Source organism: Nerophis lumbriciformis, linkage group LG19, assembly GCF_033978685.3.
Source record: "Nerophis lumbriciformis linkage group LG19, RoL_Nlum_v2.1, whole genome shotgun sequence".
NCBI lineage: Eukaryota > Metazoa > Chordata > Actinopteri > Syngnathiformes > Syngnathidae > Nerophis > Nerophis lumbriciformis.
This window is the reverse complement of record NC_084566.2, coordinates 37,967,792-37,992,611: the sequence shown is the minus strand read 5'-3', so window position 1 is coordinate 37,992,611 and position 24,820 is coordinate 37,967,792. Positions and strand designations below refer to the sequence as shown.

General features: G+C 41.5%; 1 protein-coding gene across 2 annotated transcripts in view; it reads right to left on the bottom strand.

The window, feature by feature from the left end:
- Positions 1 to 24,820, bottom strand: part of LOC133618461 (dynein axonemal heavy chain 8-like) — a 245,622-nt gene that overhangs the window by 39,034 nt on the left and 181,768 nt on the right. For both annotated transcript variants that reach the window (XM_061978829.2, XM_061978830.2), the window contains 4 exons: positions 16,526 to 16,681; positions 8,633 to 8,788; positions 2,936 to 3,118; positions 2,742 to 2,847 (listed from right to left, as the gene is read on the bottom strand). In XM_061978829.2, the coding sequence (XP_061834813.1) occupies positions 2,742 to 2,847; positions 2,936 to 3,118; positions 8,633 to 8,788; positions 16,526 to 16,681 (601 nt within the window). The remainder of the gene's footprint in view (positions 1 to 2,741; positions 2,848 to 2,935; positions 3,119 to 8,632; positions 8,789 to 16,525; positions 16,682 to 24,820) is intronic.

Below are 24,820 nucleotides of genomic sequence, written 5' to 3'. Positions count from 1 at the left end.
GTAACATATTTTGTCATGCAAGTAAATAAATAAACACTTTTTTGGATGAATACTTTCCACTGCAAAAAGTGAAATCTAAGTAAGATGAAATATCTCAAATAAGGGTGATATTTGCTTATTTTATGTCTGATAAGATAATTCTTCTCACTAAGCAGATTTTATGTTAGAGTGTTTTACTTGTTTTAAGTGTTTTGGTCCTAAATGATCTCAGTAAGATATTACAGCTTGTTGCTGAGATTTGATGACCTATATTGAGTAAAACATGCTTGAAACTAGAATATCAAGTGTTGCAAAGCTGTGTCATCAACACTCACAAGTATAAAACTACTTTTTTAAAGTAATCATTTCTTATTTCAAGCATATCATTATGTCAAGATAATGGCACTAGCAGTTACTTCATTTAAGAATATTTTTCAACATATTGAGCAAAAAGGTCTTTTTTTTTTCTACCAAGAAAAGTGCACTTGTTATTAGTGAGAAAATACTTGTTTTAAGGTATTTTTGGGTTCATTGAGGTTAGCTAATTTTACTTGTTTTGGAAAGTCTTGACAAGCCAAATTGTCTTATTCTATTGGCAGATAATTTTGCTTAGTTCAAATAAAATACCCATCATTTTTGTTATGTTTTTTCTTGTTTTTCAACACTGACTTTTTGCAGTGCACTTCGTCTTTTGTGACCGCCTGTACTTGATTACCCAATAAATTCAGAACACAAGACTCACACCCCAAGCTAAAATCATCAGCCCGGAGGTTGGGTCTTGGGCACAGTTGGGTGTTCCAGCAGGACAATGACCCCAAACACACGTTAAAAGTGGTAAAGGAATGGCTAAATCAGGCTAGAATGAAGGTTTTAGAATGGCCTTCCCAGAGTAAGTCCTGACTTAAACGTGTGGACAATGCTAAAGAAACAAGTCCATGTCAGAAAACCAACAAATTTAGCTGAACTGCACCAATGTTGTCAAGAGGAGTGGTCAAAAATGCAAGCAGAAGCTTGTGGATGGCTACCAAAAGCGCCTTATTGCAGTGAATCTTGCCAAGGGACATGTAAGCAAATATTCAATCAATCAATCAATGTTTATTTATATAGCCCTAAATCAGAAGTGTCTCAAAGGGCTGCACAAGCCACAACGACATCCTCGGTACAAAGCCCACATAAGGGCAAGGAAAAACTCACCCCAGTGGGGTGAGTTTAACATTGCTGTATGTATACTTTTGACCCAGCACATTTGCTCACATTTTCAGTAGACCCATAATAAATTCATAAAAGAAGCAAACTTCATGAATGTTTTTTGTGACCAACACGTATGTGCTCCAATCACTACATCACAAAAAAGCAAGAGTTGTAGAAATGATTGGAAATTCAAGACAGCCATGACATTATGTTCTTTACAAGTGTATGTAAACTTTTGATCGCGACTGTATCATCCTCCAATATTTATTTACCGTATTTTCCGCACTATTAGCCGCACCTAAAAACCACAAATTTACTCAAAAGCTGACAGTGCGGCTTATAACCCGGTGCGCTTTATATATGGATTAATATTAAGATTCATTTTCATAAAGTTTCGGTCTCGCAACTACGGTAAACAGCCGCCATCTTTTTTCCCCGTAGAAGAGGAAGTGCTTCTTCTTCTACGCAAGCAACCGCCAAGGTAAGCACCCGCCCCCATAGAACAGGAAGCGCTTCTTCTTCTACTGTAAGCAACCACCCGCCCCGGTAGAAGAAGAAGAAGTGCGCGGATATTACGTTTCATTTCCTTTGTGTGTTTACATCTGTAAAGACCACAAAATGGCTCCTACTAAGCGACAGGTTTCCGGTTCATGAAAAGACGCAATCTCTCCATCCGCACACGGACTACTATTTCACAGCAACTGCCTAAAGACTTTCAAGAAAAGCTGGCTACTTTCCGTGCATATTGTAAAAACAAGATAGCTGAAAAAAAGATCCGGCCAGAGAACATTATCAACATGGACGAGGTTCCACTGACTTTTGATATTCCTGTGAACCGCACTGTGGATACAACGGGAGCGCGTACGGTGAATATTCGCACCACAGGGAATGAGAAGTCATCCTTCACTGTGGTTCTAGCTTGCCATGCTAATGGCCAGAAACTTCCACCCATGGTGATATTCAAAAGGAAGACCTTGCCAAAAGAGACCTTTCCAGCCGGCGTCATCATAAAAGCTAACTCGAAGGGATGGATGGATGAAGAAAAGATGAGCGAGTGGTTAAGGTAAGTTTACGCGAAGAGGCCGGGTGGCTTTTTTCACGCAGCTCCGTCCATGTTGATATACGACTCCATGCGCGCCCACATCACGCTGGTTTTTAATATATTATTAAAGTTTGACTGACCTATCTGACTGTTTTTTTGACATTCCCTTTAGCGCAGTTAGATGCGGCTTATAACACGGGGCGGCTTATAGGTGGACAAAGTTTTGAAATATGCCGTTCATTGAAGGCGCGGCTTATAACCCAGGGCGGCTTATGGTGCGGAAAATACGGTACTTATGGCGCTTGCTGGAAAAGGTTTAGACGCCCTGCTTGTAAAAGGTCTACGAGTTCATGAGATATTTTTTCAAGCCTTGATTTATAACAGATGTTATAATTAAGTTGTTAGTAAATAACTGTCAAACTGACTTAAAAAGTTGTGCATGTTAAAATAAGACCAGCATAAAAGTTGCACTCGTTCAGTTCTAAGTGTTTCTTTGAAGTCACATGGATCTAGAGAATAGACTCGTCACCTTTTGTGGAGCTAAGTTTGTACAGCAGGTTGTCCTCCAGCTCTTGCATCTTCCTTTTGTTGGATGTCACGTCCTCAATTAGCTTCAACCGCTCTGCCTCGAGTTCCTGTCACGAGCATTGCGATAAAAGTCTTTACTTCATCTCACGTGACGTCAACACGCCAAACTGTACAGGAGGCGGACGGTAAAATAACCTTCTTCTCCGCGAGGATGACGCGACCCAGAAGCTGGTCCTCCAAGCCCTTCATGTTGACGGTGAAGTCGATGATTGACGTCTTGGCGCTCACCTCTGGCGTGTAGGACGGATTGGGTAGTTTAGTGGTGATGTAGAGCCGGAACTTGTCCGACACGTCCACATCTTTGTCTCCCACTTTCACCTACACGGGGCAAAAACCCCAAAAAGAAATGTTCAGCACGGTTACTTTATTGACATTTTATGAGCATACAATGCTTTTCAGTATTCATGCATAGTATTCTAATTCTTCCTTTTCCACCCTTTTTTTCTCCACCTTCTTGTACTACGTATATCAATATCCATAATTTTATAATTTTCTATAAAAATTCAAAATTTTCTGAAAAGTGGCCCAAAAATGTGTTACGACTTCAACATTTCTCAACTAATTCAAACCATTTCAACTAGAGATTAGGGATGTCCCGATCCGATATTTGGATCGGATCGGCTGCCGATATTTGCTAAAAAATTGCCTATCAGCAAGGCATGGGAAAATGCCGATCCAGATCCAGTTTTAAAAAAAAACTCCGGTCCGTGTTTTCCAACGCACCGATTTAAATAATACATTCCACTTTTTTGCTGCTCCCTAATTTCCGTTCTGCATTTTCAAGCACACCTTCAACACATCCACAGGTCTGTGGATTCTCACGCAGTTGCTTTTAGCTGCTGGCATTACACAACAGGCTCTTCTCACTCTTTCTTGTGTCTCCCTCTCACAGACAGCGAGCGCACCTTCTTACACACGTCACATACTGTCACGTCATACGTCACATACTGTCACGTCATACGTCACATACGTATACGTCCTCCCCGAGCAGAGAGGTAGCAGCATGGCTAACGTTAGCTGTGATGCTAGCGCAGCCGTGCGAGCAACGCTCCCTCTAAGGTGCTCGCCTGTGCAATTGCGCACTGTTTAAACGTCCTCTGCGCGTCCTATGCCACGCACAAAATCTAATAAAAAAATAAGAGCATAACAATTGTCGACACACGGACACGACAGAGAAAACAGTTTTCGTCATCGTTGTTCAAATATTGTGACGTCTGTCGAGACGCTTATCTCCGTTCGGTGCCACACGTCCACACCATCAAAATGCTGAGGCAAAAATTTCCACATCAACACCGTATGAAAAAATTAGTGATTTTTTTTAGTTGTGATTTCCTTCTCTGCATGAAAGTTTAAAAGTAGCATATATTAATGCAGTATGAAGAAGAATGTTTTAATGTAGACATGCAAGCCTTGAAAGAACATTTTGAAAATCAAGACTACATTTCCTGCAAATGGGTGCATTTTTACCCTATATTTTAACTTTAGATTTATTCTCATATCAAACTCTTTTGGCTGTCTTTTTGACACTTACATCCGGCGCCCCCCTCCACACCCTGGATGATAAATAATGTAAATAATTCAATGTGATTATCTTGTGTGATGACTGTATTATGATGATAGTATATATCTGATAGTATATATCTGTATCATGAATCAATTTAAGTGGACCCCGACTTAAACAAGTTGAAAAACGTATTCGGGTGTTACCATTTAGTGGTCAATTGTACGGAATATGTACTTCACTGTGCAACCTACTAATAAAAGTCTCAATCAATCAATCAAAACACATAGAATCATCATACTGCTGTGATTATATGCATCTAGTGTTCATTCAAAGCTAAGGCAAAATATCGAGATATATATCGTGTATCGCAATATGGCCTTAAAATATCGCAATATTAAAAAAAGGCCATATCGCCCAGCCCTAGTTCAATGATGCCATTTCTGTTTGTCATGTATAATTTTGTGTTTATCCTTGAATAAACAGGTCAGTTTCTTGTTACCAACCATTGTGTATTATTCAAACTCCCCTAATTCAGCTGGCTAGTTGTTATCAAGAGTACTAAAACCCTTTTCAACATGATTCTGACAACTAAGTAGGCTAAATAACTTTAAACTTTAATACATGCTCGGATAGGCCAGTATCGGTCAGTATCGGTATCGGATCGGAAATGCAAAAACAATATCGGTATCGGATCGGAAGTGCAAAAACCTGGATCGGGACATCCCTACTTGAGATGTCCAATAATATCGGACTGCCGATATTATCGGCCGATAAATGCTTTAAAATATAATATCGGAAAAATGTATTACTTTTTAAAACGCCACACGGGCGTAGGGAGAAGTACAGAGCAGTTTCGTCTCCCAGTCATACTTGCCAACCCTCCCGATTTTCCCTGGAGACTCCTGAATTTCAGTGCCCCTCCCGAAAATCTCCCGGGGCAACCATTCTCCCGAATTTCTCCCGATTTCCACCCAGACAACAATATTGGGGGCGTGCCTTAAAGGCACTGCCTTTGCGTGCCGGCCCAATCACATAATATCTACGGCTTTTCACACACACAAGTGAATGCAAATCATACTTGGTCAACAGCCATACAGGTCACACTGAGGGTGGCCGTATAAACCACTTTAACACTGTTACAAATATGCGCCACACTGTGAACCCACACCAAACAAGAATGACAAACAGGAGAACATCCGCACCGTAACACAACAGAACAAATACCCAGAACCCCTTGCAGCACTAACTCTTCTGGGACGCTACAATATACACCCCCCCGCTATCCCCTACCCCACCTCACACTATTATGTTAGATCCACTATGGACTGGACTCTCACACTATTATGTTAGATCCACTATGGACTGGACTCTCACTATTATGTTAGATCCACTATGGACTGGACTCTCACACTATTATGTTAGATCCACTATGGACTGGACTCTCACACAATTATGTTAGATCCACTATGGACTGGACTCTCACTATTATGTTAGATCCACTATGGACTGGACTCTCACACTATTATGTTAGATCCACTATGGACTGGACTCTCACACTATTATGTTAGATCCACTATGGACTGGACTCTCACTATTATGTTAGATCCACTATGGACTGGACTCTCACTATTATGTTAGATCCACTATGGACTGGACTCTCACACTATTATGTTAGATCCACTATGGACTGGACTCTCACTATTATGTTGGATCCACTATGGACTGGACTCTCACACTATTATGTTAGATCCACTATGGACTGGACTCACACTATTATGTTAGATCCACTATGGACTGGACTCTCACACAATTATGTTAGATCCACTATGGACTGGACTCTCACTATTATGTTAGATCCACTATGGACTGGACTCTCACTATTATGTTAGATCCACTATGGACTGGACTCTCACACTATTATGTTAGAGTCAGCCACACGTTGTATTGGGCAAATTTCGGGAGAACATCTGCACCGTAACACAACATAAACACAACAGGACAAATACCCAGAATCCCATGCAGCCCTAACTCTTCCGGGATACATTATACACCCCCCCCGCTACCACCTCAACCGACGCACAGAGAGAGGGGGGGGGGGGGGGGGGGGGGTTGATGTGTGAGGGAGCAGGGTTGGGGTGGGGGCGGGGTTTGGTGGTAGCAGGGGTGTATAAAGTAGCCCGGAAGAGTCAGGGCTGCATGGGATTCTGGGTGTTTGTTCTGTTGTGTTTATGTTGTGTTAAGGTGCAGATGTGTTTGTCATTCTTGTTCAAAGTGTGGCGCATTATTAGTAACAGTGTTAAAGTTGTTTTATATGGTCACCGTCAGTGTAACCTGTGTGGCTGTTGACCAAGTATGCCTTGCTGTCACGTACGTGTGCAAGCAGAAGATGTATATTGTATAACAAGTGTTGAACTGGCACGCCGTTAATACGGATTGTAGAGGGCGCCAAATGTTGTACCATCATGGCACGCCCTTATTATAGCCGTAAGGGTGAAAATCGGTGAATATTAATCCCGGGAGTTATCTGCGAGAGGCACTGAAATCCGGAAGTCTCACGGGAAAATTGGAGGGTTCAGCAAGTAAGCTGCTGAGCCGCATCAGAGTGATCAAAGAACCGCATGCGGCTCCGGAGCCGCGGGTTGCCGACCCCTGGTCTAGTCTCTTACGTGAATGAGCTACATAATATTATTTGATATTTTACGCTAATGTGTTAATAATTTCACACATAAGTCGCTCCTGAGTATAAGTCGCACCCCCGGCCAAACTATGAAAAAAACTGCGACTTATAGTCCGAAAAATACGGTAGGTCAAATATAGCGCCACGCATAATAGATTGCTCAACAAAAGTGCATGGTCTTGCATCACTTCCATGCACGCTACCAGCGCCTAACCACACACACACACACACAACCCTTATCAGTAACCTGAACCATGTCTCCTATTGTTAAGTAACAAATAAATACCTCGCCATGCTAATTAGGGCCCGCATGGCCCATTGCATAAGGACTCCCACAGGGAGTCCTTATGCAATGGGACATAAGGACCTGTTGAATTTGTAAGGTTTTATTATTATTATTCTTCCGCAAATTTGCGCTGTAATTTGACCCCCTTAACATACTTCAAAACTCACCAAATTTTACACACACATCAGTATTATACGGCAAAACTTTTTCTCAAAAAACCAAACCTCAAAACTCAAAATTGCGCTCTAGCGCCCCCTAGGAAAAAAAAAACTAGACTGCCTGTAACTCCCACTAGGAAGGTCAGAGAGACATGAAACAAAAACCTCTATGTAGGTCTGACTCAGATCTAGATTTCATAATAGTACATTCTCGGGCTAAAATCAACAGGAAGTTGGCAATTCCCCCTTCAAGACAAAAAAGTACTAAAAAACAGTCACTTTTGCCTCTTTGAGCTGTAATTTGACCCCCTTAACATGCTTCAAAACTCACCAAACTGAACGCACACATCAGGACTGGCAAACATTGCGATCTAAAAAAAAAACCTAACCCCAAATCTCAAAATTGTGCTCTAGCGCAATTTTTTAATAAAACGCACAAAACACTGCTCCTCGGATGAAAAAACTGACAAAACTGCCTGTAACTCCCACTGGGAAGGTCAGAGAGACATGAAACAAAAACCTCTATGTAGGTCTTACTTAGGCCTACATTTCATCCATTGACAACCCCCAGCAAAAATCAACAGGAAGTTTGCTATTCCCCCTTCAAAACAAAATTTTTGTAAAGAACGGTCACCATTCTTCAAAAACTATCTCCTCTGAGCGCGTTTGTTGTTTCGGCTTCAAACTAACACAGGAGAGAGATTAAACCCTTGTGTATAAAATAACAGAACAGCGTTTTAATACCTGCTCCGGTTTTGATTTTATGACCCTTCAAAGACCCGCTGCGCTGATGCGCTGCTGTTTTTTTAAGATGGCTGCTTAAAAGCAGGAAGCACCAGCGTGCCCACACAATGCAGACAAGGTAGGTACACTAGACAAAAGTATTGGGACACTTATGACTACCACCGGACAAAAGTATTGGGACACTTAGGCCGAAAACTGGACAAAAGTATTGGGACACTTAGGCCGAAAACTGGACAAAAGTATTGGGACACTTGGGACAACAACTTGACAAAAGTATTGGGACACTTAGGACTACAACTTGCCAAAAGTATTGGGACACTTGGGACTAAAACTGGACAAAAGTATTGGGACACTTAGGACTAGCACCCGCCAAATACGCGGGCCCGACCAACGCTGCTTGCAGCTTTAATTTTCTTTGCTTTTGTTAGACCCGCCTTACTGACACACACACAGGGGGATTTACCTTGAAGTTTGATCCAGATTTAAAGAAGTTCTTCTCAAGAATATTGTCCAGGGCAGGGTCCAGCTCTTCGCCCACATCTTCAATAATCAGCGGCTTGCCCAAGGATATGGAGTCCTCTAAATGCGTACGGAAGAACTTGTGGTTGAGAGACGTGCTCTGTGAGCGGGATGACAGCCATGGGGAAATGTTGAAGTTAAGACATTACATGACACTCATTTGTGACATAAAGCTAGGATGTCATAGGTTGTGTTCAGATAGCTTAGCATACGTTGATTCATCATCCATGTACAATATGTCTGCTTCGCAGCTTTAAATTTTCCCTCCGTGGAAAAATTTAGGACACCACTTAGCTAATTTTTTAGGTTTTTTTGTGTGGTGAAGTTCAATACGACATTTCGACCGAGACGCTATTTATTCCCGTTACCTGGGAGTCGAATACCAGTACTCAACAGTACCAATTTTCAGTACTTTTGTCCGCTTATCCGAGGTCAGGTCGTGGGGGCAGCAGCCTAAGCAGGGAAGCCCAGACTTCCCTCTCCCCAGCCACTTCGTCCAGCTCCTGCCGGGGGATCCCGAGGCGTTCCCAGGCCAGCCGGGAGACATAGTCTTACCAACGTGTCCTGGGTCTTCCCCGTGGCCTCCTACCGGTCGGACGTGCCCTAAACACCTCCCTAGGGAGGCGTTCGGGTGGCATTCTGACCAGATACCCGAAACACCTCATCTGGCTCCTCTCCATGTGGAAGATCATCGGCTTTACTTTGAGCTCCCCCCGGATGACAGAACTTCTCACCCTATCTCTAAGGGAGAGCCCCGCCACCCGGCGGAGGAAACTCATTTTGGCCGCTTGTACCCGTGTGTGGAGGGAAAGTGCGATCAGCGCGCCTGCAGGAGCAAAAGTCACCGCCGCTGTCCATGGAACTGAGGACGAGCACCAGCAGATGTGAAAGTCGCTTCCTAGCAGCTCCACTGTAGACAGGGCACAAGAGCCAAGCGTGCAGGTTTAACAAAGTTTTAAAGTTAAAGTACCAATGATTGTCACACACACACACTAGGTGTGGCGAAATTTGTCCTCTGCATTCGACCCATCCCCCTGATCACCCCCCGGGAGGCGAGGGGAGCAGCGGGCAGCAGCGGCGCCGCGCCCGGGAATCATTTTGGTGATTTAACCCCCAATTCCAACCCTTGATGCTGAGTGCCAAGCAGGAAGGTAATGGGTCCCATTTTTATAGTCTTTGGTATGACTCGGCCGGGGTTTGAACTCATGACCTACCGATCTCAGGGCGGACACTCTAACCACTAGGCCACTGAGTAATGTTTTTAATGTTTTTAACCAGATCTTTCCAAAATGTTTTTCAGCAAATCGTGACGTTGCCGTCACTCCCAATCCTCTCTCCTCCTCTGCTACCGGCCACTTACTGTTAAAGACAACAGATGATTAGATTAACACATACCACCTGTGTAATCTAAACATCTGCCAGCTGTGTCTCGCCGTCAGCACATGTCCCGCCCCTGCCCGCTGGTGCTCGTCCTCAGTCCCATGGACAGCGGCGGTGACTTTTGCTCCTGCAGGCGCGCTGATCGCACTTTCCCTTCACACCGTGATTTTGTCCTTTCGGTCATAACCCGAAGCTCATGACCATAGGTGAGGATGGGAACGTAGATCGACCGGTAAATTGAGAGCTTTGCCTTCCGGCTCAGCTCCTTCTTCACCACAACGGATCGATACAGCGTCCGCATTACTGAAGACGCCGCACCGATCCGTCTGTCAATCTCACGATCCACTCTTCCCTCACTCGTGAACAAGACTCCGAGGTACTTGAACTCCGCCACATGGGGCAGGGTCTCCTTCCCAACTCGGAGATGGCACTCCACCCTTTTCCGGGCGAGAACCATGGACTCGGACTTGGAGGTGCTGATTCTCATCCCAGTCGCTTCACACTCGGCTGCGAACCGATCCAGTGAGAGCTGAAGATCCTGGCCAGATGAAGCCATCAGGACCACATCATCTGCAAAAAGCAGAGACCTAATCCTGCAGCCACCAAACCAGATCCCCTCAACGCTTTGACTGCGCCTAGAAATTCTGTCCATAAAAGTTACGAACAGAATCGGTGACAAAGGGCAGCCTTGGCGGAGTCCAACCCTCACTGGACCCTCTGTGTTCATGTGGTAATAAATATTTCCTTTACCTTGAAAATCTTTTTTTACCTTGAAAATCATTTTTTACCTTGAAAATCATTTTTTACCGTGAAAATCATTTTTTACATTGAAAAAAAATTTTACCTTAAATTTTTTTTTTCCTTAAAATTTTTTTTTACCTAGAAAATCATTTTTTACCTTGAAAATCATTTTTAACCTTGAAAAAAATGTTTTACCTTGAAAATCATTTTTTACCTTGAAAATCATTTTTTACCTAGAAAATCATTTTTTACCGTGAAAATAATTTTTTACCGTGAAAATCATTTTTTACATTGAAAATATTTTTTTACCTTGAATTTTTTTTTTTACCTTGAAAATCATTTTTAACCTTGAAAAAAAATGTTTACCTTGAAATTTTTTTTTTCCTAGAAAATCATTTTTTACCTTGAAAATCATTTTTAACCTTGACATTTTTTTTTTACCTTAAACATTTTTTTTACCTAGAAAATCATTTTTTACCTTGAAAATAATTTTTAACCTTGAAAAAAAATGTTTACCTTGAAACATTTTTTTTACCTTGAAAATCATTTTTTACCTTGAAAATCATTTTTACCTTGAAAATCATTTTTTACCGTGAAAATAATTTTTTACCTTGAAAAAATTTTTTTACCTTGAAAATCATTTTTTACCTTGAAAATCATTTTTTACCTTGAAAATCATTTTTAACCTTGAAAAAAAAAATTTTACATTGAAAAATTTTTTTTACCTTGAAAATCATTCATTCTTTTAAATTTGACATTCAACAGTGATCTCATGCGATTAATTATATTTTGTTTTCTTACCTTTCTGCGTCTCATTTGCAAATATTATATAGTAGATTTTGCATGGATGCCATCTAACATCTTGGCAGTGGCGTATAGGCGAGGGTATGTTGCCGTAGTCAGAAAAATATTTGCCGTTAAAATAAATGTGCCTGTCTTGTCTTTTGTTGTCCTACAAAGTGTTGATACTGTAAGGGTCTGATCTACTTAACTCATTCTCTTTCTATGCCACATCAATATGGAATGCACTCCCAACAGGTGTAAAATAAAGGGCATCTCTAGCCTCCTTCAAAACCACACTAAAAGAACCCTTCCAGGCAACTTCAACCCCCACCACATCCCACCTCCCCGGATTGTAAATAATCTAATGTAAATAATCAAATGTAGATACTTATTCTTATGCCTTCTGATCTCTCTCTCTATGTCCACTACTTGCTGTACATATCTTACCAAGTCAGTCCTACACTGTTACAATGTGCATTTCTCTGATGATGCAATTGTTGATGACTGAAGTGTTGATATCAACCAAACCTAACCCCCCCCCCCCCACATCCCAGATTGTAAATAATGTAAATAATTCAATGTATATACTCTGATGATTATCTTATGTGATGACTGTATTATGATGATAGTATATATCTGTATCATGAATCAACTTAAGTGGACCCCGACTTAAACAAGTTGAAAAACTTATTGGGGTGTTACCATTTAGTGGCAAGGAACTATCCAGTGTGACGGCTCCGCATCAGCCCCATTCCCAATTGAGAATGGAGTGAAGCAAGGATGCGTGCTTGCTCCTACGCTCTTCGGAATCTTCTTCTCGTTGCTATTGTCAGAAGCATTCAAATCATCTGACGATGGTGTTTACCCGCACACAAGGAGCGACGGGAAACTGTTCAACCTCGCACGTCTCCGGGCAAGGACTAGAGTGCGTTAAGTCCTCATCAGAGAGATGCTCTTCGCAGATGGCCTCACCATCAGAGGAAGCACTACAGAGGCTGATCAACAGCTTTTCTGATGCATGCAAAGACTTTGGCTTAACTATAAGCCTCAAGAAGAACAACATTATGGGGACAAGATATGCGCAACATTCCAAGGATCTCCATTGGAAACCACACCCTGCAAGTTGTTGAGAACTTCACCTATCTTGGCTCAACCATATCCAGCAATCTCTCTCTCGATGCAGAGCTCAACATCCGCATCGGCAAAGCATCTACAACAGGGGTGCTCATTACGTCGATCGCGAGCTACCGGTCGATCTCGGAGGGTGTGTCAGTCGATCACCAGCCAGGCATTAAAAAATAGTCCTAAAAATGAGCGATCATAAATCTTCACTATGACGTCACTTTCGTCACTTGATTGACATTCACGGCACCCGAGGGTCTTCTGAGATGACGCTGGCTGCTGCCAGTTCATTAAAATTACCGACTGGAAGGCGAGAAACACTTTATTTCAACAGACTCTGGCGCCGTACCTGTCGTCAAAACTCCAAAGACCGACTGCACAGTTGCACAATAAAAGCTCTGCTTCGTTCTGCCTGCGCTAACAAAACGAGTCTCAGAAAGCTGTGCTAGCAAGCTACGGGGTTTGCCGACAATGTATTTCTTGTAAAGTGTATACAAAGGAGTATGGAAGCTGGACAAATAAGATGCCAAAAACCAACCACTTTCATGTGGTATTGGACAGAAAGGAGGACTTTTTTCTCCTCCATTCGAAAATGCGGACGTTTTTAGCACCACTGTCTGATTCCAATCAATGCAAATCATCACAATCAGGTAATACACCAACTTATATTCTTGTCTTCATGAAAGAAAGGAATCTATATGTGTTAAACATGCTTGTATTATCTTTAAACACTTTTAACTTATTAACAATATTAACTATATGTGTTAAATATGCCTGTATTATCTTTAAACACCTTAACTTGTTAACAATATTAACTATATGTGTTAAACATGCTTGCATTATCTTTAAACACCTTTAACTTATTAACAATATTAACTATATGTGTTAAACATGCTTGTATTATCATTAAACACCTTTAACTTATTAACAAAAACATATATTTCATAAATAAGTAAATATAAATTATATATATGAATGAGGTAGATCCCCACGACTTGATCAATTGAAAAGTAGCTCGCCTGCAGAAAAAGTGTGAGCACCCCAGATCTTCAACAATGGCTAGACTCTCCAAGCGTGCTTGGGAGAACACACTGCTAACCAACAACACGAAAATGAAGATCTATCAAGCCTGTGTTCTCAGCACTTTACTTTAGGGCAGCGAGTCATGGACCTCGTATGCACGCCAAGAGCGCCGTTTGAACTCCTTCCATCTTCGGTCCCTAAGGCGGATTCTGGGAATCAAATGGCAGGATCGCATCCCGAATAAGGCTATCCTCGAGAAAACAGGAATGAAGACAATCTTCGCTGTCCTTACACAACGACGTCTGAGATGGCTTGGCGAATGGAATGACACTCGCATTCCAAAAGACATCCTGTACGGTGAACTGGCCTCTGGAACAAGGGCTGTGGGAAGACCTGTCCTTCGTTTTGAAGATGTGTGTAAGCGTGATATGAAGGCTAGTGACATCAACCCATTCAACTGGGAAGCTTCTTCAGCTGAACGTGGGAAATGGAGGAAGCTAGTGAAGGAGGGCGTACATCAGAGTGACTTAAGAAGAGTAAGACAGTGGGAGGAGAAGCATGAACGTAGAAAGCGAACAGTCACACCCCCACTGAATCAACCAACAATACAATATGTATGCAGGAACTGCAACAAAGCATGCCTGTCAAGAATTGGCTTATATAGTCACAACAGGCGTTGCACATGAATTGACATTTGAGCGCAAAACTATTGTCTCTCGAGACAAACAGATGTCATCCATATATATAGTATATATCTGTATCATGAATCAACTTAAGTGGACCCCGACTTAAACAAGTTGAAAAACTTATTCGGGTGTTACCATTTAGTGGTCAATTGTACGGAATATGTACTGTACTGTGCAATCTACTAATAAAAGCTTCAATCATCAATCAATCAATACTAAGATCCCAGCTTAATAGTGTGTGCAAAATATACAATTGTGTGTACTATTAGTGGGCATGTTGCAGCTGATCGACTAAGAACTGTGTATACCAGGGGTGCTCATTACGTCGATCGCAAGCTACCAGTCGATCTCGGAGGGTGTGTCAGTCGATCACCAGCCAGCCATTAAAAAAATAGTCCTAAAAATGAGCGATCATAAATCTTCACTATGACGTCACTTTCGTCACTTGATTGACATTCACGGCACCCGAGGGTCTTCTGAGATGACGCTGGCTGCTGCCAGCTCATTAAAATGACCGACTGGAAGGCGAGAAACACTTTATTTCAACAGACTCTGGCGCCGTACCTGTCGTCAAAACTCCAAAGACCGACTGCACAGTTGCACAATAAAAGCACTGCTTAATCCTGCCTGCGCTACCAAAATAAGAGTCTCAGAAAGCTGGCGTGCACAAGCTAGCAAGCTACGGAGTTTGCCAACAATGTATTTCTTGTAAAGTATATACAAAGGAGTACGGAAGCTGGATAAATAAGATGCCAAAAACCAACCACTTTCATGTGGTATTGGACAGAAAGGAGGACTTTTTTTCCTCCTCCATTCGAAAATGCGGACCTTATCAGCACCACTGTCTGATTCCAATCAATGCAAGTCATCAGAATCAGGTAATACACCAACTTATATTCTTGTCTTCATGAAAGAAAGGAATCTATATGTGTTAATTATGCTTGTATTATCTTTAAACACCTTTAACTTATTAACAATATTAACTATATGTGTTAAACATTCTTGTATTATCATTAAACACCTTTAATTTATTAACAATATTAACTATATGTGTTAAACATGCTTGCATTATCACTAAACATCTTTAACTTGTTAACAATATTAACTATATGTGTTAAACATGTTTGCATTATCTTTAAACACCTTTAACTTATTAACAATATTAACTATATGTGTAAAACATGCTCGTATTATCATTAAACACCTTTAACTTGTTAACAATATTAACTATATGTGTTAAACATGCTTGTATTATCTTTAAACACCTTTAACTTATTAACAATATTAACTATATGTGTTAAACATGCTTGCATTATCATTAAACACCTTTAAGTTGTTAACAATATTAACTATATGTATTAAACATACTTGTATTTTCATTAAACACCTTTAATTTATTAACAATATTAACTATATGTGTTAAACATGCTTGTATTATCATTAAACACCTTTAACTTGTTAACAAAAACATATGTTTCATAAGTAAGTAAATATAAATTATATATATGAATGAGGTAGATCCCCACGACTTGATCAATTGAAAAGTAGCTCGCCTGCAGAAAAAGTGTGAGCACCCCTGGTGTATACAATTGATAACAAGTACAAAAGTGGTTCAGACCGCCATATTTAAATAAGGCTTTTGTGTGTACTACCAGCTCTCACCATGGAGACACCCTCGATCTCGACAACAGAACCAATTTTTTTCGCTATCAAGTTGTGTTTTAATACGTTCAAAGCTTTAGTAGATCAGGCCCTTAGAATTGTATTTATTAAACACCAGCTGTTTGGTTGTAGTTTTCATGACTAAATTTAGAGGTGTTGAAATCGTCATGTAAAATCTACTAAAAACTCATGTGTATGGCATATTCAATGTAAATTAGCATCGAGCTATCCCATTATGATAAGTGGAGCCTTACTTCTGAGTACTTTCTATCAGGCATGCATACTCTTTTGGTATGGAAAATCACAACATTATTTAGAAGCAGTCCGCTCTGAGTGTTTGTTTGCCGATGCTGAGTCTGCAACTGGACGTGACGTCACGTGCAATAAATAACATTTGCTCGGTACCTACTAATGTACTGAATTCTGTACACATCCCTAACCTGGAGGGAATTGGCCTTTTCTTTTTCCGTAATCCAGGTCTTTCCTTGAGTCTGGGGGTCGACCAGGAGCGGATAACGGGCTGCTTTGGTGACGATGATGCCATTTTGCACTGACAGGTCATCTCCGGGCAGACCCTGAAGGTTCCACTCGCTGATCTAGTAGGAAAACACACATCACTATTTGTGAATCAAACTGTGGTCCACATTTATCATTTCAGTGTTGTTTGTTAGCCCTCATTTTCGTAAGATTTGGTTTTTCAACTAAGCATTTTGCCAAGTTTTTCACGTTTTTTTCTGTCGTCTGTTATCGTCAGGCCAAACATTGCACACAACAAACTAGTCTGTTTGCCAGCGTATTATCCTAAACCGAGGATCAGCAACCCGCGGCTCTTTAGTGCCGCCCTCGTGGCTCCCTGGAGCCTTTTTAAAAAAGGATTGAAAATGGAAAAAGATGGGGGAAAAATACAAACAAACGCACCAGTTTGTTTAAATGAAAAATCTTACACTCCTCCTTTGTCTCATTTTGTCCACCAAATGTTTTATACTGTGCGTGAATGAACAAAGGTGCGCTTTGTTGATGTTATTAACCTGTTGGAGTGCAAATCAGGCATATTTGGTCAGAGCATGACTACAACATACCTGCCAACTTTTGAAATCAGAAAAACCTAGTAGCCAGGGTCCAGGGGCCGCAGGCCCCGGTAGGTCCAGGACAAAGTCCTGGTGGGGGGTTCAGGCTTCGCCCCCCGACGCAAAATGATTATTAGCATTCAGACAGGTTAAAATGTTGCTAAAACCATCACTTTTCTATCGGTCACAGTGACTTTTCAAAACAAAAATATTACAGCAAAAATCATATGGGTTGATTGACATGTTTATTCTGTAAGCTAACTTCAATAGTTTGAAATTATTTTGACAGTGAATGCCAGTTATCCTGTCAACCTTTCACAAGACTTCAATTTGTTAATTGAAAGTATAAACGGTATAAACACTTTTTACAGTAAACAAATGGTAAAACAGTACTAAACAATTCCATAAAAAAAAAAATTGGTGTCATTATTAACTTTCTGTCCAAGCTTGTATAATCTACTGCCTTGTTCAATTGTAAAAAAAATACTCTGTGCCAAAAATTCACATTTCTATCACAATTATCATACTGTAAACATGGTAAGCTAACTTCATTAAAATTAATAGTCCTGTCAATAGCATGGAATTACAATTCAAATGTAGTTTTTTTGTAAGCCTTTCAAAAGAATTCAAAATATGAAAAATTAATGAAAATTAATTTAAGCCATCAGACACTTGAAAAGTGGCACATCACATCTCTAATGTAATCATTTGAACTTTTCAACAGAAATAGCACTGCAAAAATATTAAGGACATACTTCTGTATTTTGGTAGTTATGCTGTCAACATTTAACAAGATTTCTTCAACTTGGACTTGAAAGCATAAATAGTATAAACACTTTTAACAGTATAACAGTACTAAACAGTTCCAATAGATAACATTGGTGTCATTACCTTTTTGTGGCTAAAATCCGAAAAACGTTGAAAGTTTTCCACTTGCATCGCTAGCAACGGCATTAGACTTGTGTTTTTTTTGTCCCAACGTGGTCTTTTACATCGCTAATTCCTCCGTGTCCGATCGAAAAATCTTGTCTGCACAAGGTGCAATTCGTGTAGTTTTCACCCTTTTTGGAACGGATAATTATTCCCGGATAGGCTTTTGAATATTCTTCACGGAATGACTGCAGTTTTCTTTTCGGTTTAAGACTCGTTTGCGATTTTTCTCCGGCTGATTCCATAATTGTTCGCTCGTTTGGAAACAATGGCAACAGGTGCCTCGTGCTTGGCAGCGGTGCTATAAATAGCCTCGCGCATTTAAAAAAAAAATTTTTTTTAATTAATGAAAAACCGTATTTTTTATCACTGCAACCGTAACCCGGAATAGGTTGATGAAAACCGTACTAATTACGGGAAAACCGGAGTAGTTGGCAGGTATGCTACAAGCTAATCAATGCTAACATGCTATTTAGGCTAGGTGTATATCAGGGGTCACCAACGCGGTGCCCGCGGGCACCAGGAAGCCCGTAAGGACCAGATGAGTAGCCCGCTGGCCTGTTCTAAAAATATCTCAAATAGCAGCACTTACGAGTGAGCTGCCTCTATTTTTTAAATTGTACTTATTTACTAGCAAGCTGGTCTCGCTTTGCTCGACATTTTTAATTCTAAGAGAGACAAAACTCCAATAGAATTTGAAAATCCAAGAAAATATTTTAAAGACTTGGTCTTCACTAACTGACAAAGAAACAGATAACAGATTTGGTGTCCAGTTCAAAGTGTGACAGGATTTATTTAAAAATTTGAGAGTTGATTTTTGTATTTTACATGAGTTATTATTTGTACAAACATGGTGCAAAGTAATTCATGATTTGTTAAAAAATGTTAGTGGCTAGCTAGTTAAAATGGGATATTGTGATTTCACAAGACTGTCTTAGAAGTGATCATTTGAAAATGTTCAATTTGAAAAATGGGCACTTAGAGAAAATATAAAAATAAAGTGTTGCATATTGATATTTATCTGTTTCTATATACAGGTAAAAGCCAGTAAATTAGAATATTTTGAAAAACTTGATTTATTTCAGTAATTGCATTCAAAAGGTGTAACTTGTACATTATATTTATTCATTGCACACAGACTGATGCATTCAAATGTTTATTTCATTTAATTTTGATGATTTGAAGTGGCAACAAATGAAAATCCAAAATTCCATGTGTCACAAAATTAGAATATTACTTAAGGCTAATACAAAAAAGGGATTTTTAGAAATGTTGGCCAACTGAAAAGTATGAAAATGAAAAATATGAGCATGTACAATACTCAATACTTGGTTGGAGCTCCTTTTGCCTCAATTACTGCGTTAATGCGGCGTGGCATGGAGTCGATGAGTTTCTGGCACTGCTCAGGTGTTATGAGAGCCCAGGTTGCTCTGATAGTGGCCTTCAACTCTTCTGCGTTTTTGGGTCTGGCATTCTGCATCTTCCTTTTCACAATACCCCACAGATTTTCTATGGGGCTAAGGTCAGGGGAGTTGGCGGGCCAATTTAGAACAGAAATACCATGGTCCGTAAACCAGGCACGGGTAGATTTTGCGCTGTGTGCAGGCGCCAAGTCCTGTTGGAACTTGAAATCTCCATCTCCATAGAGCAGGTCAGCAGCAGGAAGCATGAAGTGCTCTAAAACTTGCTGGTAGACGGCTGCGTTGACCCTGGATCTCAGGAAACAGAGTGGACCGACACCAGCAGATGACATGGCACCCCAAACCATCACTGATGGTGGAAACTTTACACTAGACTTCAGGCAACGTGGATCCTGTGCCTCTCCTGTCTTCCTCCAGACTCTGGGACCTCGATTTCCAAAGGAAATGCAAAATTTGCATGGTTGGGTGATGGTTTGGGGTGCCATGTCATCTGCTGGTGTCGGTCCACTCTGTTTCCTGAGATCCAGGGTCAACGCAGCCGTCTACCAGCAAGTTTTAGAGCACTTCATGCTTCCTGCTGCTGACCTGCTCTATGGAGATGGAGATTTCAAGTTCCAACAGGACTTGGCACCTGCACACAGCGCAAAATCTACCCGTGCCTGGTTTACGGACCATGGTATTTCTGTTCTAAATTGGCCCGCCAACTCCCCTGACCTTAGCCCCATAGAAAATCTGTGGGGTATTGTGAAAAGGAAGATGCAGAATGCCAGACCCAAAAACGCAGAAGAGTTGAAGGCCACTATCAGAGCAACCTGGGCTCTCATAACACCTGAGCAGTGCCAGAAACTCATCGACTCCATGCCACGCCGCATTAACACAGTAATTGAGGCAAAAGGAGCTCCAACCAAGTATTGAGTATTGTACATGCTCATATTTTTCATTTTCATACTTTTCAGTTGGCCAACATTTCTAAAAATCCCTTTTTTGTATTAGCCTTAAGTAATATTCTAATTTTGTGACACACGGAATTTTGGATTTTCATTTGTTGCCACTTCAAATCATCAAAATTAAATGAAATAAACATTTGAATGCATCAGTCTGTGTGCAATGAATAAATATAATGTACAAGTTACACCTTTTGAATGCAATTACTGAAATAAATCAAGTTTTTCAAAATATTCTAATTTACTGGCTTTTACCTGTATATTTATTGTGAGAAATCCTTAAGATGATCACTGTTTCCACAAAGATAAATATCATTAATTATTAATAATAACATAGAGTTAAAGGTAAATTGAGCAAATTGGCTATTTCTGGCAATTTATTTACGTGTGTATCAAACTGGTAGCCCTTCGCATTAATCAGTACCCAAGAAGTAGCTCTTGGTTTCAAAAAGGTTGGGGACCCCTGCTGTATATACATATTGCATCATTATGCCTCATCTGTAGGTATATTTGAGCTCATTTAATATCCTTTCATTATGTCCTATTTCTATATAATTTATATTTGTCTCATGACACATTATCTGTATGTAATATTGGCTGCATTTCTGTGCCATGTTGTTCCAGACCACAGCAAACATGACCTAGCTTGCCAAAGATTGTAATAAATCCATTAAAGGAAGACAACCTGCCGTTTCCTTTAACTTGGAAACACACATCTATACCTTTGGCCATTAAAAGCCAGTAATTTCCAGGAGTTTTCTCACCTTCTGAGTAACCTCTAAACATTTCTAATGTTGTAAAAATGTGTAGAATAAATATTACATTTCAACATTTCTGTCAACGAAGATTCGCTTCAGCCTGCGACACATAGTCATTTTGATAGTAGGCTAATATAGCTAATATAGACACTTACGTCATGTGTTGTCTTCATAATAAGACTTATATACGGCTTTTAATTTTTTGCGGCTCCGGACAGATTTTTCTTCACCGTTTTGGGTTGCCGACCCCTGTCCTAAACAAAGAATCCTGTAGCTTCTTCAATACATTTTGAAGCGGTTTTAAATGTTCATTTATACATTCCATAATTACCTTATATGCATTTTACATTGTTTTCTGTATGTAAAACTATCAGTATTCTTTATAAAATGTGTTTTGTATTTATATTTTGAGCGTCTGGAACCAGGCGACACCGGCAGTTGCCTGGGGCGCAATCTGCAGGAGGGTGCGCCAAATCTACGAATGAAAAACTTGTATTAAATTTAAAAAAATACGTAAATACAAATGAATGACCACACTCTGTAAAACGTCTCCGTGAATTTTACTTTTAAATGAATAACAATAAAACCTCAATACTGTCTTTAAAGTCTTTCGATCAGGTGGGTATAGTTATTTGTAAAAGACTAGTCAGGGGCAAACTTACCATTAGGCAAACACAAGCAGTTCTCTGGGGTTCCCCAAACGTCTCATAAATATGCATTGGATTTAAAACATGTATTTATTTATTATTGTCTTAATTTGAGGGCTTAAAAATACACCAAAAACCAGTGGCGGGCCGTGCGTTTCCCACCTAGGCCTTCAGTGATGTCCGACTCCAATAATTCCATCCATCCATCCATCTTCTTCCGCTTATCCGAGGTCGGGTCGCGGGGGCAGCAGCCTAAGCAGGGAAGCCCAGACTTCCCTCTCCCCAGCCACTTCGTCCAGCTCTTCCTGTGGGACCCCAAGGCGTTCCCAGGCCAGCCGGGAGACAGTCTTCCCAATGTGTCCTGGGTCTTCCCCGCGGCCTCCTACCAGTCGGACGTGCCCTAAACACCTCCCTAGGGAGGCGTTCGGGTGGCATCCTGACCAGATGCCCGAACCACCTCATCTGGCTCCTCTCGATGTGGAGGAGCAGCGGCTTTACTTTGAGCTCCTCCCGGATGACAGAGCTTCTCACCCTATCTCTAAGGGAGAGCCCCGCCACCCGGCGGAGGAAACTCATTTCGGCCGCTTGTACCCGTGATCTTGTCCTTTCGGTCATAACCCAAAGCTCATGACCATAGGTGAGGATGGGAACGCAGATCGACCGGTAAATTGAGAGCTTTGCCTTCCGGCTCAGCTCCTTCTTCACCACAACGGATCGATACAGCGTCCGCATTACTGAAGACGCCGCCTGTCGATCTCACGATCCACTCTTCCCTCAATCGTGAACAAGATTCCGAGGTACTTGAACTCCTCCACTTGGGGCAAGATCTCCTCCCCAACCCGGAGATGGCACCCCACCCTTTTCCGGGCGAGAACCATGGACTCGGACTTGGAGGTGCTGATTCTCATCCCAGTCGCTTCACACTCGGTTGCGAACCGATCCAGTGAGAGCTGAAGATCCTGGCCAGATGAAGCCATCAGGACCACATCATCTGCAAAAAGCAGAGACCTAATCCTGCAGCCACCAAACCAGATCCCCTCAACGCCTTGACTGCGCCTAGAAATTTTGTCCATAAAAGTTATGAACAGAATCGGTGACAAAGGGCAGCCTTGGCGGAGTCCAACCCTCACTGGAAACCTGTCCGACTTACTGCCGGCAATGCGGACCAAGCTCTGGCACTGATCATACAGGGAGCGGACTGCCACAATCAGACAGTCCGATACCCCGTACTCTCTGAGCACTCCCCACAGGACTTCCCGAGGGACACAGTCGAATGCTTTCTCCAAGTCCACAAAACACATGTAGACTGGTTGGGCAAACTCCCATGCACCCTCAAGGACCCTGCCGAGAGTATAGAGCTGGTCCACAGTTCCATGACCAGTACGAAAACCACACTGTTCCTCCTGAATCCGAGGTTCGACTATCCGGCGTAGCCTCCTCTCCAGTACACCTGAATAGACCTTACCGGGAAGGCTGAGGAGTGTGATCCCACGATAGTTAGAACACACCCTCCGGTTCCCCTTCTTAAAGAGAGGAACCACCACCCCGGTCTGCCAATCCAGTGGTACCGCCCCCGATGTCCACGCGATGCTGCAGAGTCTTGTCAACCAAGACAGCCCCACAGCATCCAGAGCCTTAAGGAACTCCGGGCGGATCTCATCTACCCCCGGGGCCTTGCCACCGAGGAGCTTTTTAACTACCTAATCTGGGTTCCTTGTTCGTTTTCTTCATAGAGGTCTTCAAGCTGCTCTTTGTCTGATCCCTCACCTAGGACCAGTTTGTCTTGGGAGACCCTACCAGGGGGCATAAAGCCCCCGGACAACATAGCTCCTTGGATCATTGGGACACGCAAACTCCTCTACCACGTTAAGGTGGCAGCTCAGAGAGGAGACCTCTCAAAATACCATCATTGATGTCACCACCATAGGCGCCGATTGATGGCGAATTCGTTCTCACCACCAAGTAAAAACCGCGCATGCTCAGAAAAGTAGCGTCAGATTTACCGTCCGTCCGAGCACCCACTGGCAGAAATGTAAATCGGGGCCTATAATAATAATAATAATATTACATTTTACTTATAAGGCTCTTTTCTGGGCACTCAAGGACACCGTACAAAATCAAAACAATAAAATCAATTGGATAAAAACAACAACAACAAATATCGATAAGATTTACAATGAATAAGCAGTGGGGAATAGGTGTGTTTTGAGTCTTGATTTGAAGAGGGATATTGAGTCTAAGTTACGAAGGTCTGGTGGTAAAGAGTTCCAAAGATGAGGGGCAGAGCGGCTGAAAGCTCGGGCACTCATGGTGAACACTTTAAATAAGGGGACAGTGAAAAGGATGGATGAAGAAGATCTTAGAGAACGTGAGGGCGTCTATGGTCACCACGTGACCATTGCTGGGGAAATACTATACAGAAACACATTTACGCCCTACTACGCATTGAACCACATCAACAGTGTACAAAACTGGTTATTTTCTGGCGCATTTTAAAAACAATTAAAACGCATCAGCAATTAAAACATCTTATGTGGTACTGTCAAAATTAAAATAGCAAAAAACATATTAAAAGTGAAAAAATAAAATGATTTAACTCACAATTTATGGAACCTTTTCGACACCGTATAAGGCAGTGGTACCCCTCGTCGTTGGCTTATTTGAGTGGAAATGGCAAAGCATTTCCCCATTTTGTCGGCAGAACAGCTGAGCTAGCTTCCGGGGTTGGCCGACATCGTCTCACAAGATGTAGTTTCTCTTTAAATATCCTTCTTGAAAATGGCCTTCTAAATATATATCTGCCACCTAATCAACGTTTTGTTCTCCTTCTCAGCTATCCCAGTCTGGCTACGGCACAACTGTTGGAATAATTATGTATATATTATCCCACAACTCTTAAGCTTAAGGGCCGTTGCTATAGTTATTATCAATTGTGCTGAAGTTGTACTTTTTCTATCTGTGCAAAGCC